This window comes from Papio anubis, chromosome 15 (assembly GCF_008728515.1).
Source record: "Papio anubis isolate 15944 chromosome 15, Panubis1.0, whole genome shotgun sequence".
NCBI classification, from domain to species: Eukaryota; Metazoa; Chordata; class Mammalia; order Primates; family Cercopithecidae; genus Papio; species Papio anubis.
Genome location: NC_044990.1, coordinates 55,645,823 through 55,662,055, shown reverse-complemented (window position 1 = coordinate 55,662,055; position 16,233 = coordinate 55,645,823). Strand labels below are relative to the sequence as shown.

Genomic DNA, 16,233 nt, shown 5'->3' with positions numbered 1-16,233 from the left:
ATCTCTACAGCCTCATCTCTCTCTATTCTCATTTCTTTTCCCTATCCCCTCTTTTTTTTCCCCTCTCTCTGAACCTTTATGCTGCTTGCTACCTCCTTTATTTGACCTCATCTTATGTGGTGGTTTCTTTTATCTCTATACTGTCTACCTTCCGACCTTCAAGTTTTGTTGGCTCCTCCTCCAGTTTGTGTGCCAGTTTAGTCATAGCACACTGTCATAATTTCTTGTTAAGTTGTGTATAAACCCTCCCTCCCCTCATTAGAATGTGAGCTGCTTGAAGCAGAGATTGTATCTTGTTTATCAAGGGTTCCCAGAACTTCACATGGAACCTGTTAGTACCATGATTTGTAGTATGTCTTTGTTGACTAATTGAAAGCAGTTTAGGGACTTATCATCTCTAGAATGAAGTTTTATGGTATAAAAAGGTTTTAATTATCTGCTTTTTTGGATGCCTCTCCAAACAAATTTCCCAAGACTTTTGCTCCTTCACATATACTCTGTAAAAGTCAGCTACGTGTGTTTTTAATGACTATACAATACTGTTTAACATCTTTACGCTTTTATAGAATCCTAATTTATATCCTATTCCTTTTAACTGGAATGCCCTCCCTTCCTTGCCTTTTCTCTTGTTAAACTTTTTGTCATTCTTTGAAACTTCGCTGATTGTCCTGAGTTTAATTAACATCTTTTCATCCTTCAGGACATAGTATGTATAGATTTCTTTTATAGCATTTGTTGTAATATTTCATAGCTTGTGTTTTTATTTCTGTTTTTTTTCCCCTAGTGGACTGAGTTCCAATGAGACCTGTATCTTTGTCATTATATTCATTTCACCTAGTGTCTGCTAAATAAAAGATTATCAGGAAATTTGGTGAATAAATTAGTGACTCAGCTATATTTGAAGAAACATTATTTTAGCCTATGGGATACAATATTATTTTAGAGCCCGATTGCTTTAATTTTTAGACATGATTGCCCCTGGGCCTTTTTGATTTATAAATCAAAAGATTCTAAAAAGATTTAATTTAGCAAGACACTAAATGGGTGTGGGTGTAATGTATTTTCATGAGGAGAAACAATATTGTAGACAGACCATAGAAATCAGAAAATGGTAATATAACTTAATATTATTACCTTAATATCTATAACTTTTTTATATAGTTGAAAAATACTTTTTATAGTAATTTACATGTCTGCTTTGTAACAGTTGAGAAATAATGCATGTTAAGAAAATAAGGCATTTTGTTCATATTTGCAATATCAATTTTATTACATTTTAGAAATGGAACTCAGTTTGCATAACCTTAGCTTGAAAATAATTGGTACTGCATTACTGGGAAATAACTTACTCTTCTGTTAACATTAAATTAGCGTGTTTCTATCTGTAGTAGTCATAGAATATGTTATTCATGGTTTTTCATACAATTTGAGGTATTTGCATTCTTGTTTATATCTGGAAACATAATTGAAATATGGTTCCTTTACCCACTTATACATTTAATTTAGGGTACTTTGGTATTGAATTTGACATTTATGAAATTTTATTAGAGGGCAATAGGCTTAATTTGTCCCATCATTAGAAAAATTAATTAAACTGAAGATCAGTAGGGAATCATGAAAAAACTTGTTTTAATTAAAAATGTTCATTGCTTATATAGTGTCATAATTCCTGTTTCAGTTAATGGTAACCTGTCAAATTTAGAGTGTTTTCAAATTTGAAGACATTTTTGATGTTGTTAAAACTCAAGGAAACTTAGTTCTGCTGTATAAGAATAAAACTAAAATTTTAAGTTATAACTTAAGTTTATTTTTCTTTTCAAGGTAAATGTTAATGGGAAAAGTGATTTATTTTATTTTATTAAAATAAATTTGGCTGTAGATTTTTTCCTTAAATACCATATAAGTGAAAAGAACTATAACCTGTGTGGGTATGTATTTGTATATGTATAAATATGTACCTAGTGGCATTTTAGAAGAAATGATTTAATGATAAATATTTCCAAAATGTTATTTGGGTTAGGTGCCCCCTTTACCATCAATATGAAGCCCAGGCTCCTTCCTTTCTGTCTCTCTCTTGTTCTCTCTGGGGGTGTGTGTGTGTGTCTGTGTGTGTGTCTGTGTGTGTGTGTACATATATCTATATGCAGAATATAGACATTTTTGTTTTGTTTTTGATCATCTGGTTTTCTTAACCTCTATGATGTGTAGTAAACTTGGTAACATTTTTATTTTGGTTTTGTAGCAAGATTAATACAAATATTAAACCTGGAAGACCTTGTTAAAATGTAATGGTTAATTTAAAAATTAGTTTTTTATGTTTCAGTGGGAATATTTGTCTTCAGTGAACACATGGCTTACTGACTCTGAATATATATGATATTAAAAAGTATTTGTAAGATAATTTGATTGATTTAAATTGAACTTCTCGATTATCTATTTGAGACTATTAGTAACTACTCAATAATTTTATAAGTATAAAAGATGGGATTTGTATTTTATAAATTATATTTAAGGTATTAACTTTTATGTGAAATGGTGAGTAGGTTATGGGTGGGGGTGGGGAGCTGGAGTGGGGAAATTGGAAGAAAAGTATAATGTCCAAAACCGTTAAGAATAAATTTTTATGCTTTTTAGTTTGAATTATTTTTTGTTCATTATAGTGTTTTCATTTTGTGAGTTTTTCTTTGCACATACAAAATGTTTCTCCTCAGGCCCCCTTGTATTTGCTGGTCCTATTTTTATGAACCATCGAGAACAGGCTCTAGCCAGACTCAGATCCCATCCAGCACAGCTAAAGCATAAACGGGACAAGCACAAAGGTATTTGGTCTTCCTTATCACCTAGGTGGGATACTTTCCCAATTTCTTCCACTTATTTGAATTTTGTCTCTGGGAAAATGCACAAACCTGATTCTTCTACTTTGCTTCTATCATTATGATGTAGCCTGAGGAGAAAGAACATGCTGAAAGTGGTACCATTTGTCAGTGACTGTCATGCTTCTTGTTTCATTTCTTGTTGTCATTAGCTTTCATTAAGGAGACATTTTACAGTATATATTTTTTCCATTTCTTTTCAAATTTCAAAAAATTAAGGGAAGGTGGAAAAAATTATTGCTTTCTATCTTACATCCTTTATTATTTGCTCCTTAATGACAGATCTGGCCTTTTACAATTCTTTTTTGAATGCTGTTTATATGCTTTAGGATGAACAATATTACTAAATTCAGTATATTAAATGATGATAGTAAGACTGCCATTACACTTTTCCCTGTTTATTAATTAAGTTTACATATATGACAAATGAATATACAAATATTTGATGGTTGTGGGTTAAGTAGAGATAAGTGCAAGCAAAGCACAAATCATGAAGACTTTCTCTAGTCCCTGGCATTGATCAGAGGGCTCTCCTAGTCTGTAAGGAAATAGGAATCTAGCTCGGTATTGTTCTTTGAGATCTCAGAGTTCTGGGTTAATTAAATATATTCTTAAAGCATACTTATTTTCTTATAAGCCACAAATTATGGGTCAGCTAAGATCAGGAAAGAATTTAATACGAAGAATTTATAAAGTTATATAAAATGTTTGCCTTGTATCCTGGCCTTTGAACCAGTGCTCTTCCTTGGCTAGCACAACTGAAAATTGCCATTTTCTTAAATGCCTAAGATAGGTCCTGCAAAATAGAATAGGAAGTTTTAAAACATGCCTTCCATGTGGACAAATTAATCTAATTAATGTTTGGATCCCTTTCTTTTTTTTTTTTTTTGCTGCAAAACTGTCATAGTGTAATTAAAAAAAAATTTTCATAGGCAATATAGTTTAATCAACTTTATTTTGATCTGCCTCTTTCAGTCTGTCAGTTTGCCACTCAAAACAAAAACATAAAATAGACAAAACTCATCTTTAGTAAAGGTATAAATAGAGCACAACTTAAGATATACTCTGCAGAAATAAAAAGTGTTTTAAATCTAATGCAATTAACCACAGTAAAATTTGTGATTGCATTATTTACTGAGTGCTTTAACAATGCCATAAATATTTAAGGAATTTTCAACCTGAGACAGCTGATTCCAAAAAGAAAAGATATATATAAGGAGTAATATTTGGAGTATGCAATGAAATTGTTATTGCCAGAATGTCTGATCTCTTATGATTTCTACTATGTCACAATTAGAACAGATGTTTTTTGGTTTCTTTCTCCCCCCAAATACATGAAAGTGAAGTTTTCCCAATAATTTACCTGAGGTTAAATATTCACATTTCATGAAACAGTTTAAAACCTTTTCAGCTCCATGTGAGTATCTCATGGACAAGTATCTTTATTCTTTCCAGATTTTTAAATGAAATGTTAAATGAAGACCAAGGTTACAAATTTAAAGCAGACTTTTCCCAATGTCACATAATGATTGGCTATAGAAATTATTCAGTGAGGCTAGGCACAGTGGCGCACGCCTGTAATCGCAGCACTTTGGAAGGCTAAGAGGGGTGGATCACTTGAGGTCAGCCTGGCTAACATGGCGAAACCCCATCTGTACTAAAAATACAAATAATAATAATAATAATAAGCCCAGTGTGGTGGCACATGCCTGTAATCCTAGCTACTCAGGAAGCTGAGGCACGAGCACAATAATCACTTGAACCTGGGAGGCAGAGGTTGCAGTGAAAAAACAAATTATTCAATGATAGCTAGCCTTAAAGTTTGTTTGTCAGGGGGTTACTTTATGACAAGTTTCTTTGTATACTTGTGGCAACCACTCTGTGAGGACCTACTTTGTAATGTCACAGTGTAGGACCAGTTTTATTGGATTTTAGGGTTTTAGAGAGTGAGATAGTTTTTTCTTTTTACTCCCCAAATACATTTACAATGCAAATAATAATTTATCAATTGGTACCCTGTTTTTTTTTTGTAAAGAGTATTAATTTACTGCTCACTAATTTCCCTCCAGCCACTAACCATTTACACTCACTGTCTTGTCATTTAATTCTCTCTCCATTCACTGCTTTTACTTTTATGGCATGTTGAACATCCCTAATTTGAAAATTCGAAATGCTCCAAGATCTGAGCACCAGCATGAAGCCCCCAAGTGGGAAATTCCACACCTGACCTCCTGTGACGGGTTGCAGTCTCAGCACACAGCTTATTCAGTGTCCTTAAGTAAAAACAATCCTCTCGGCCCTCTTCAGCTGTGATAAAGCTTTTCTATGCACAGCATGATGGTGACACCAATCACAGTTTGTCTACATGGGTGGCGGGAAGTACCTTTGCTTTCTGATAGTGCAGGGCATACAAATTTTCTTGCACCAAATTGTTTAAAATATTGCATAAAATTATCTTCCGGCTATGTGAGTAATGTGTATATGAAATATCAATGAATTTCACATTTAGACTTGGGTCCCATCCCCAAGATATCTCATTACTATATGCAAATATTCCAAAATTTGCAAAAAGTCCGAAATCCAAAACACTTCTGATCCCAGGCTTTTCAAATAAGGGATGCTCAACTTTTACATATTTTCATAGTCTTGATAAGTATTTTTTCTACATATATTTTTCTCTTCACCTTACCCAGTTTATCTTCTAGTTTATCTACTGATAAACTGGAAGTTTATGGTATTAATTGTTATGTTCTGTCTTACATTTAATTATGTTGGTACAAATTATAGGATGATAATAGTTAAAATTTTTTTAGACTGTGACTTTTTTGTGATAGTGTATGGAGAGTAAGAACTGTGGATTCGTTGTTAACAGGGCTAAGTTCTAAGATGGAAAGTTGGAGAACTTCTGGGTGATTGGAGAAAATTCAGAGGAGGTCACAGAATTCATCCTATACAGGCAGATATTGACTAAAGGCAAAATAGAGTATATAGACTGAATCAATAAGTACAATTCCATATGAAATACAGTAAATTATTCTAAAATGCACCCATAAACTATATTTGAAACAGAATTAACATTTGTTTCAGCTATTCAGTATCTTACATAGAAAAATATGTTAATAGTATACATAGTTAGGAACATCTGAATTGTTTTAGAGATAGTCCTAAAATCTATTTTAAAATGACAGATGTGAAAATCTGAAGATACACGGATAAACATCTGAGTCTGTTTTGTACTTTCTGTTTGGAAATGTTACAGTGTGATGAAAATATCATAGCCTTTGGAATTAGGCTTCAATTTTATTTCTGATTTTGTCATTTACTAGAACTACATGGCTGTGCAAAATGTCTTAATCTCTTTGGCTTCAGTTTTCTTATTTAAAAAACAGTAACAGGTAATTCTTAACTGATTGTGTTGCTATGAAGATTGAAATATGTGTGTAGTCTTTGCACACACACATATGTAGTCTTTGCACATATAAATCCTCCATGAATATTAGCTTTAATATTTTTAATTGAATTATTTGTTTTCTCTTTCAGAATTATCTTAAAGTACAATATATGAGATTTATGAAATGCATAGTTTATTTTTACAAAAGATTTAAGGTTTCAACCATTTGGTGGTGGTAAAATGCATGAGCCTTATTTATGATTAAACTCCAAATTCGTTGTGCCGTTTATGATTTTGGGCTGATTACTTAACCCCTTAACCCTTTAAGCCTTATTTTTTTCATTTGTAAAATGGACAAAGAATGCCTATACCATCAGATTGCTTTATTCATTAAAGAAAGCAACAATAGTAAATATTGATTGAGCACTTTTCATATATTATTTTATTTAATTCTCATGGGACCCTGATGAGTTATATGTCATTGTTACTATATTATAGATAGGCAAGCTAGGACCAAAAGGTCCGGTGTCCAATTGTCATACAGCCAGCAAATGGTAGAGCCAAGATTCCAATCCAAATTCTTAGGTTCCAGTACCCCCAAGCACTCATCCACTGTGGTATTTGTTTACAGTGTTCAGTTAGCACACAGCAAGTGCTTAGGAAATTGCAACTACTTTTGTCCTTGCTGACTTGTTTTAATGATTTTGCTCAAAGTACTCACTGTGTTCTGTGGTAGTTTCTGTTATATGCATAACTGTAGGATTACCCTCCATAAGTATAGATTTCAGGAAAAATTAAAATTAGAAGTTAGAGTTCCTTAGATACTGAACCCTCTTTTTTCTCTGTGTATACAAATATGTGTATATAATTATATATAATGTGTACATACATACAATATTTTAGTTACATAGTTGCCAAGGCTTTGTAGCTACTGTCGTTTCAATGTTACATAGTACACACACACACACACACACACACACACACACACACACAACATATTCATCTTAGGGAAAATACAGATGTGCTCATACTTAAATGACCAATTATAAGATTATTCACATCTGTCAATTTTGTTTTGACAGACAATATTTAATTTTTTATATAGATCTAAGCTTTGATCTTATTGCTGCTCATTAACACTTTACTGAATAATGAGCTTGAACAGTTTTTTTTTTTTTTTTTCTGGAGACAGGATCTCACTCCATCACCTAGGCTGGAGTGCAGTGGCACCATCACAGCTCCCTGCAGCCTTGACCTCCCGGGCTCAGGTGATTCTCCCACCTCAGTCGCCCAAGTAGCTGGGACTACAGGTATTCACCACCACACCCAGCTAGTTTTTTGTATTTTTAGTAGAGACAGGGTTTTACTGTGTTGCTCAGGCTGGTCTTGAACTCCTAGGCTCAAGTAATCTGCCTTTCTCAGCCTCCCAAAGCCCTGAGATTATAGGCGTGAACCACCACCCCCAGCTTGAGCAGAATTAATCTTGCTGAATTCACTTGCTGGTTCTGGAATTTGCACTAATTTTTTGGCCGCTTATTAAGTGCCTTTTTTCTTTGATAAACTTTGATTAATGTCTGAGTTATAGGAATTATACTCAATTTTTGACATCAAATACCATATACATATATATTTTAATTCTGCCACTGCCGCTGATATTAAGACCCTCATCTCAATTTTTTTACTTGTAAGATTTTCACTATCTGTAATAATTGAGAAGTAGTTTTGTACAGATATAGTTTGTTTCAATGAACAAAATGTTCTAGTATTATTTTGACCTCTAAATAATAGCTGCTACTTTTTTAGTCATTGTAGTTGTATTCAGTAAATTACCAGCCTTCAAAAAAAATATCCTTCTCTGATGCTATGTCTCTATTGTGGGATTTATGCCTATAAATATAAATCTCCTACTCAACGGAGGAGATGAAATGCTAAATTCAAAGATAAAACCTTCTAACTAGGCATCAATACATTTATATAAAGTGGAATGATACTTGAAATGTTTAAGTCTGGCAGAATTGTATGAATGCAATGTATTTTCTATGTTAAATCTCATTTGGTTTTAATAATTAGACATTTTTACCAATTGAGATAAAGCTGTAAAATTTCTTTACATCTGGCGTCTTATTAAATAGCCTTTGGAAGATATGTATTTGTGTGTGTGTGTGTGTGTGTGTGTGTGTGTAGGCCTTTGCATATATTTTACCATTCCACTATCTTTCCAACATGAGGGGACTTTGAACTGAGTATATTTTATCTTGGATGGAGTGAAACTAAATGCTGTGTGTGTGTGTGGTTTTTTTTTTTTTTTAGTCCATCTATTCTTTGGTTTAATTTGGCAAACCCACATTAGATAATTTAGCAGAAGAGGAATTATATTCTTCATCCTATTATAGTAAAACCTCTCACTAATTCTGAATTTATAATATTTGAGATGCAGTATTTGTGATCTTTTTTGAGTAAAAAATTCAAAATAATTTCTTCCTCTGAATTTTCAGGGTCATACTTATAAGGGGAAACCTGTCTAAAATCACTAGCTTTTCAAACCAAGGGCTCAAGAAATGAAGGATTCCTTCAACGTGCCTTCAGCCTCTGGGTCCAGCAGTTAATTCTTGTATGTTAAAGGACTTTTATGTTTATGGTACATTTTAAATGTAATATTGGCCTATTTTGAAATATAATGTAGGTAACCACACTCTATTTATTGTAGCATTTAGTTTAATCTGTAATCTGTACTGCTTGAAGGTAACAAAACTGAATTTTTACTTCAGTGTTCTGTATGATTAAGACTTCCAGTGAGCCACACAGGCCTACCTGTTCTATGTTATTCCGAATTAGTGAGATTTTACTGTCCTAGTGTCATAAAGAGTTTCAGGCTTTTTGAAATCATAGTCATTTAGTTATGGAAATGAAAGTAATAATGTAGGTGGATTTTGTCTCACCTGGATGTTACTAAAGGTTAGATAAAAAAAGAATAAACACAAAATGATTTACTGTTATTCTGTTTAACATTCTAAAATGCACAATGAAAATACAGAATAAAAAGTGTGTGTCTGTAGATTCACATATGTATCTTCATATAATACACACTTGTTTAGAGTTTCTATACCACTCGAGAGTGGTTTAGACTAGTTGAACTTGTGAAATTCCTTCCAGATTTACATTTATTCTGTGTACAAGGAATTTGAATCTTGATGATATAAAGGTCATATGTTAGTGATGTATAGGAGAAATACATTGTGATTAGAAAAGTAAGTTGTTATTTACACATTCCAAACAAAAATTTTTATATTCTGGAATGTGGTTTTTGATGCTATGGTTAGATTGTTGGAAAATTCAAAGTTAGATTGCAAAAACCAGGGTAGAGAAAAGGCTTGAAGCAAGCTAAATGAAGGAAATTATAAGAAGGGAGGAGGAGAGAAGGAATGAAAGCAGAAAAAAGGTTTGGTTGAGAGTAGTGATTGGGAACGGGGAGACAACCACAAAGCAATATGGCTGAAGGTGATGGTGGCACAGGAAACGTGAATAAGAATAGGCCATTGAACTGCAATATATTGAATAAAGCTCTTTGGTCTTTATACATTTTGAAAAGTTCAGTTGAGTTTCACAATACTAGTGGACAGTGTAGCCTTTCTAAGATCTGTTTAGGAAATCTAAGTCACTTGTGAATCCATTAGCAATTTTTAAAAAATGGCTAGTACTAACAATATCACTAAGTTTAAAATAATTGTTAAATGACTTTGCATGCAGTAATTTTTTATGCAAACTAAATTTTCCCATATAAACTGTTACATTTTAAATTTTGTTATTTCTATAACCTAATGACCCATTTATTATATAAGGTTTTATCCATAACTAGATTTTTATCTCTGTTTTTATTAATTCAGTGATATTCACAAATGGAAGTATATAGTCTATCTTTCAAAATTGCTTCTTTGCAGGTAGATTCTTGATCTATCACTTCTAACAGCTACAGATTCTTCTTGCTTGTTCCTTTTAACATTTTTCTCTTGTTCTTCCATAATAAACTGATTTAAATTTTTATTTTGAAGATGAATAATGGCTTAATTATTCATAATTCACAAATTATAACACTTGCAGATGGAAGTGGAGAAAGAGGCGAAAAGGATGCAAGCAAAATCACAACGTACCCTCCAGGCTCTGTGCGATTTGACTGTGAGCTCCGGGCAGTCCAAGTCAGCTGTGGATTTCACCATTCAGGTAGCAGCTGGAACTTTAGGGTATAACTGCATTTTTACAATTGTGCTAAGTAACTTATTTGTTCAGATTTGATTAACATAGCCTGTTAACTGTGTGTTAAAAGCTATAGTGTGGCAATCTCTCAAATCTGTAAGATCTTTGTATTTATTACAGAATCTGTTTAAACAACTGTGGCATGATAGAACAAGTACTTGTCTAGAGATCTAACTTCTAGTCTGTCTTCCTGTGGACTTCTTTTATAATTCAAGACATTCTTGAAGATGAAATAATCCCTTAAATCTTTTTCAATTCTAGAATGCTGCGGTTTTTGTAACATGTTCCCTTATTTTATTAATGTTCAGTGATAAATGTACGTCAACAAATTTACTTTCTTAAAATGTAGAAAATAATTAAATTCTTAGTAAATTATTGGCATTTGGGTTAGCTTATGCTGTACCGTTCAGCCTTTATAAAAATGAAAAATGTTAAATTCCTTCCTTGAAGATTATTTGATAAGGCATTAACAGACATTAAAGTTCTGCTCTTTCATTGATGTTGTACGTAATTGTGCAGATCTCCTACCCTAGATAGGAGAGAACAATATTTTATATGTAGTTACTCATTATTAAGATTTTACAGTTGACCTGAACCAGTGTGTTACTAAGAATTAATGTTATTAAATGGCATTCATAAGAATTTTTAAGTATGTATTACAAAAAAAATTATACATTTATATGACCTACAAAAATATTTTGCAGAACTAAAATTAATTTCTCATTAAACATAAATTTGTCCTTCAGTTACCTATTTTTAATGGTGCTATAAATCTTAAATAGTGAAAATTACACTGCTTTTAGTATAGTTATGATAGAAGTGTAAAATGAAATAATATAATGAAAAAGTAAAGCTGTGTGTTTTGGTTTCAGTGGTTTTAATGGAAAATGGAGATGTCTATACATTTGGTTATGGGCAGCATGGGCAGCTAGGACATGGAGATGTCAACTCCAGGTACTTGCTAACTTTTCATTTGAAGATCCTGAGTTACTTTTTCTTCATTTCTCTTTTCCTTCTTTTTTCTTTCTTTTCTCTTTTTAAATATATATTTCTATAATTAAAATAATATTATACCACTGCTTTGCAAAGTGTGGCCCATGAATTATTGGGTGGTTTCTGATCTTATAGTTGAGTGCTTTTGTGGGGATAAAGGATTTTGTAGTTTGAGAAGAAAAGTTGATACATATTTTAAATAGGAGAGTGATTATGATTGTCACAAAATATCACTATATTCTTAGCAGTTATCTTTTAAAAGGCTGTGCATGGCAATAGAAAAGATAGTGAATTGTGTTTTTTAAAAATGTCAGCAATGGATTCAAACATATTCCTGATGTCTGTTTTGAAATTTTGGTCTAATAACATGCAGCCATTGAAGCTTTTGAATAATTTTTTAACAACCTATTGGTCTCTCTGAGTAACTATTTTGACTTACTGTGAATAGCAAAGAACTAATTGTAGTAGAGTGACTGGTAGTAATTTCCTAATATCCCTACTTCATTTGGTAGTGGAGTTTTAGTTTGTGACATGATCATGCAGCTAAAGATTCCCTTTCTCAGCCTCCATTGCAGCAGGATGTGGCCATGTGAACTTAAGTGATAGGTGCCACTTTGGAATCTTGCTGTTAAAGGGAAAAGGTATACCTTTCCATTTTCCCTTCTCTCCTCCCAGCTTGCTGGCTGGAATGAATACGTGGTAGCAGAAACTAAAGAAGTCATCATAGAGATAAGTTGGAGACTGTGTATTGAGAATGGCAGAACTATAAGATAGGAATAGACTGGGTCTCTGACACCATGAACTGCCTCATCAGCTTCTTACAATTGCATGCTTCTTGCGTGAGAAATAACTTCTATCTTGAAGTCCCTCTTACTTGTCTGTCATTACAGCAGCTGAGTTTGTATTGTACATAATGCAGTCAGAATACTTTTGGTCAAAAGTAATAGAAAATCCATTTTTATTTGTTCAGGTCTTCCAGGAAGCAGATGCCAAGACAGGATTAGATGTGCAAATAATTTATTAGGGGAAAACTCCTGTGAAAAAGATAAAGGGGAAAAGCACAAGCACAGACAGGGAATACCTTCGGATACGATGTAGTTTTGACCCTATGAAAGGAGAAAGAGAAGGAAGAATTGGGTGGGAGGAGTCTTAAGTTACAGCATAGCATTAAGAGAGTTTTAGCCAGGCCAGTGATGTGTCCCCAAGCCGAGGATACTTTTGGAAGGGTCCTGCATTGGGCAGTAATAGACCAACATTCATACCTTCACCATGCTCAGTCACAGCTGGTAACACCCCAGGGTACGAATGTCCTCATGCATCCAAAGGGACAGCACCTGAGGCTGTTATAATAGTTACCTCTGCTCTCTGTAGCAGATTGTCTTGAAGGAGATGTGAGTGGTCTGTGTCTGTGGCTGTTTCACCATGGAAACAGGAGTATTTATGAAGTCTGGAAAGAAACAGAGCAGCTTCAAGCCAGACTTCACTCAGCAATTCACTTTGCTGCAAAAACTCACCTTTTTGACCCTCTACTCTGCCTTATTCTTCCTTGTAGTCACAGTGTCAATTAAGGGAAGACTTTTATGGTTTCTCCTTTACATACAGTGAAAGAAAGAGAACTTCTCTTCATGTAATCATTAAATAAAATTCAACGTTGTTACTGTGTCTTGAACTCACCCTACTATTGTGGCAGGGATGGAATTCTGTCATTTACATGGTAAATACTAGTGATTCTTAACCCTGGCTGTATATTAGAATTACTTAGGGAATTTGAAAAAATATCATACATGGAATCTACATCCAGCATTTCTGAGAGATGTGTGTGTTGGAAGGCTTGTGGGTGGGACAGGGGTGGGGAGTGGTCCTTGATAGGATGGCAGCATCAGTTTTTTTCTAAAAGGTCCCCAGATTCTATATGTATCCGGGATAAGAACCACTCTCTACCCCTCGAGCTGAGGCAGGGTCAGATCCATGGGCACTGCATTAAAAAATGGCAATGAAAGGGAGTGTCCTGAGTTACATTTATGAATTTTGTTCCTAATGATAAGAGACTATTGAGATATCATTGAGTTGAACTTCTTGTTAAAAACACAAGTGAGACATAAAATTGATACTACTATCAAGAGGTTTGTAAAACTATCACAATCACAAATACTTAATGATGAATATCCTGCTTGCAAAGAGCAAAGATGTCTTTGGCAGAATTACTTTATCAGATGTGTCTGCTGGATATGACATAATATCAACAGGGTTGAGCAATTACTGTCACAGGTGTTAGATGCCAACTGATATTTTGCTCTGCAATTGAGTAACATTACTGAAATGCAGAGGCTGAATCTGGGTTGTAATTACAGTTGGCCCTCTGTACCTGTGGGTTCTGCATCTGTGGATTCCATCAATCTTGACAGAAAACATAGTTAAGCCTATGATAATTACATCTGTACTGAACATGTACAGATGTTTTTGTCTTGTCATTATTTCCTAAACAACAGAGTATAACAACTATTAACATGGTGTTTACATTGTATTAGGTAACCTAGAGATGTTTTAAAGTATACAGGAGGATGTACCTAGTTTATGTACAAATACTATGCCAATTTATATAAGGGATTTGAGCGTCCATGGAGTTTGTTAGTTGCAGGGGATCCTGGAACCAATTCTCCATGGATGTTGAGGGATGACTGTAATCTGTGTGGGGAAGAACGTGGCAACGTTTTGTTCTGTTTCTCATTTGAGAGTTGGGACACAGAAGAAGAGGGTTTATTTGTATCATCATGGCTATTGTTGTTGTTGTTATTTAGCTGTTGTTTATTTTGTGAGCCGTAGAAACTGGGAAAGGTGCATTGCAGTTAGGTAAGATGGGGTCTCAGTCATGTATGCAGCAAAGAGGGCACTTCACAGAAAATAATTGGCAAATAGCTGTATTTCGTGGTCTTGCCAGAGTGGAAAGGGAAATAGTGAAAAGCATGGCCATGTTATAGTCAGGTTATGTTATCTTACTCTGCACTTGACATTCAGAAGAAGGAGCAGCGGGAGCACAACATCCTTCCACTCTGCACTGAGGTGTGATGGCGACTGAGAGGGAAGGTGTTCATGTCAGCTTTTAAAATGAAGAGATTACCTAAAAACATGACTTCATGGTCCTGGTTATAACAGTGAACACAATTCTTTGATTCCCAAGTCTGAAGAGATACAGGGCAGTTTCAGGCCAGACTTCCTCAGGTGATAATATTGTAGTAATATACTCCCTATTTTAAATAGCTTGAATTTATCATCTTCATGAAATATGATAGCATTTAATGTTGAAACAAAATATCAGAGTTTCTTATAAAGATTAAACATTGGTGGGATCTACACAGTGGTGTAGTAACTGGTAGATGCTACATAGTGGTGGAACCTGGAACTGTAGAGGCAAGGTTCAGCCCTTCACTTCTTACCAACCATGTGACTATAATTTCTTAAGATTAAACACTGGTGGGATTTGTTTTAACTGCCCAAAGTTCTTCTCCAACATGGAATATTTTGGTCCTTGTTCCATTGAGTGGTAACTGAAAGACTGATTGCATGAAGTGTGGGCAGAGCTAAAATGGATAATGCAGTAGTCATACCTATATACTGTGCCTAGTGGATTAGATATTCATCAAGACTGCTTCAGTCTTAAGCACTCAGTTACCCTGTCTGTCTGGACCTTTGTGGGACTTGCAAAGTAGCAACCAAGAACTCTGTTATTAATTCAGAAAGGAATTGATTACGTCTGTGGAGGAACAATGTTGGGAGGAACAAAGCTTCTATAGCATATGTATTAACTACAGCAAAGCAAAATATTTACAGATAATTGAAATAAAGGGTTACAGTTGGAGAATATTTTTGAAAAGTCTCTAGTAATCAAGAGCTGTTAACTGGAATTTATAGTATAGCACACATTAATAATGTGTTGATTAAGATCAATATTGTGGTGTGCATGATAATGAAAATGGAAAAATGTTGTTGATATTCGCTTTATTTAATGTGTTATATTGCCAGAGTGACCACGTTCGGTCTCTAGATTGGGTCCTGATTCTGTTACTTGGTAGCTGTATGATCTTGGCAAGATCACTTAATCTTCTTGTGTCTCAGTTTCTTCTTCTATTAAATGGAAATAAGTCTCTCTCCCACTGAAGATTGTGTGAGAATCCAGTGAAATGACACAGATGATTTAGCACAGAGCCTAGCCCGTAGTTAGTGCTCAATAAATGTTAGTTGTTCCTATTGCTGCTTTTTAAAGTGAATGTCAAAAAGCCGATGAGGGTTTTTATATATTCAGTCAGGACGTGTCTGCCAGCCCTCTTTTTTTGGTTTGTTTGGTGTGCTCTTCAGTTTCTGCATTTCACATTCTTTTACCATGTTTAGTAAATTAGGGGTAAAACTGTATAGTTTAGCTGCTTTTATTCTCTTTTCCAGCAGAATTTTTATAATTCTTACAGTGTTTCTGAGTTTCATCCTTTTCTTGCTCTCCTATCCTCCTGTGCACTCATGTGCTACGCAGTCATCAAACCTGGAACTGTAGAGCCAAGGTTCAGCTCTTTTGCTTCACTCCTTATCAACTGTGTGACTATAATTTCTCTAAGCCTTAGTTTTCATATCCTATAGGATTGTTGTAGAATCAATGTGATGTGTGTAAAGTGCCTGTTGTGCACACATGCATACACACATACCACACAGTTTTTCTTTCTGTTCTTCCTCTGTTTT

General features: G+C 34.1%; 1 protein-coding gene across 20 annotated transcripts in view; it reads left to right on the top strand.

Annotated features, from left to right (window-relative positions):
* The window catches only part of MYCBP2 (MYC binding protein 2), a 283,622-nt gene that overhangs the window by 98,245 nt on the left and 169,144 nt on the right, over positions 1-16,233 (top strand). For 17 of the 20 annotated variants that reach the window (XM_021929697.2, XM_021929696.2, XM_021929693.2 and 14 more), the window contains exons 18-20: positions 2,712-2,819; positions 10,363-10,482; positions 11,388-11,469. In XM_021929697.2, coding sequence (XP_021785389.2) covers positions 2,712-2,819; positions 10,363-10,482; positions 11,388-11,469 — 310 coding nt within the window. Of the gene's footprint in view, positions 1-2,711; positions 2,820-8,764; positions 8,876-10,362; positions 10,503-11,387; positions 11,470-16,233 lie in introns of those variants that run through there. The other 3 variants (XM_021929699.1, XM_021929700.1, XM_021929688.2) reach the window with 3 other exon arrangements.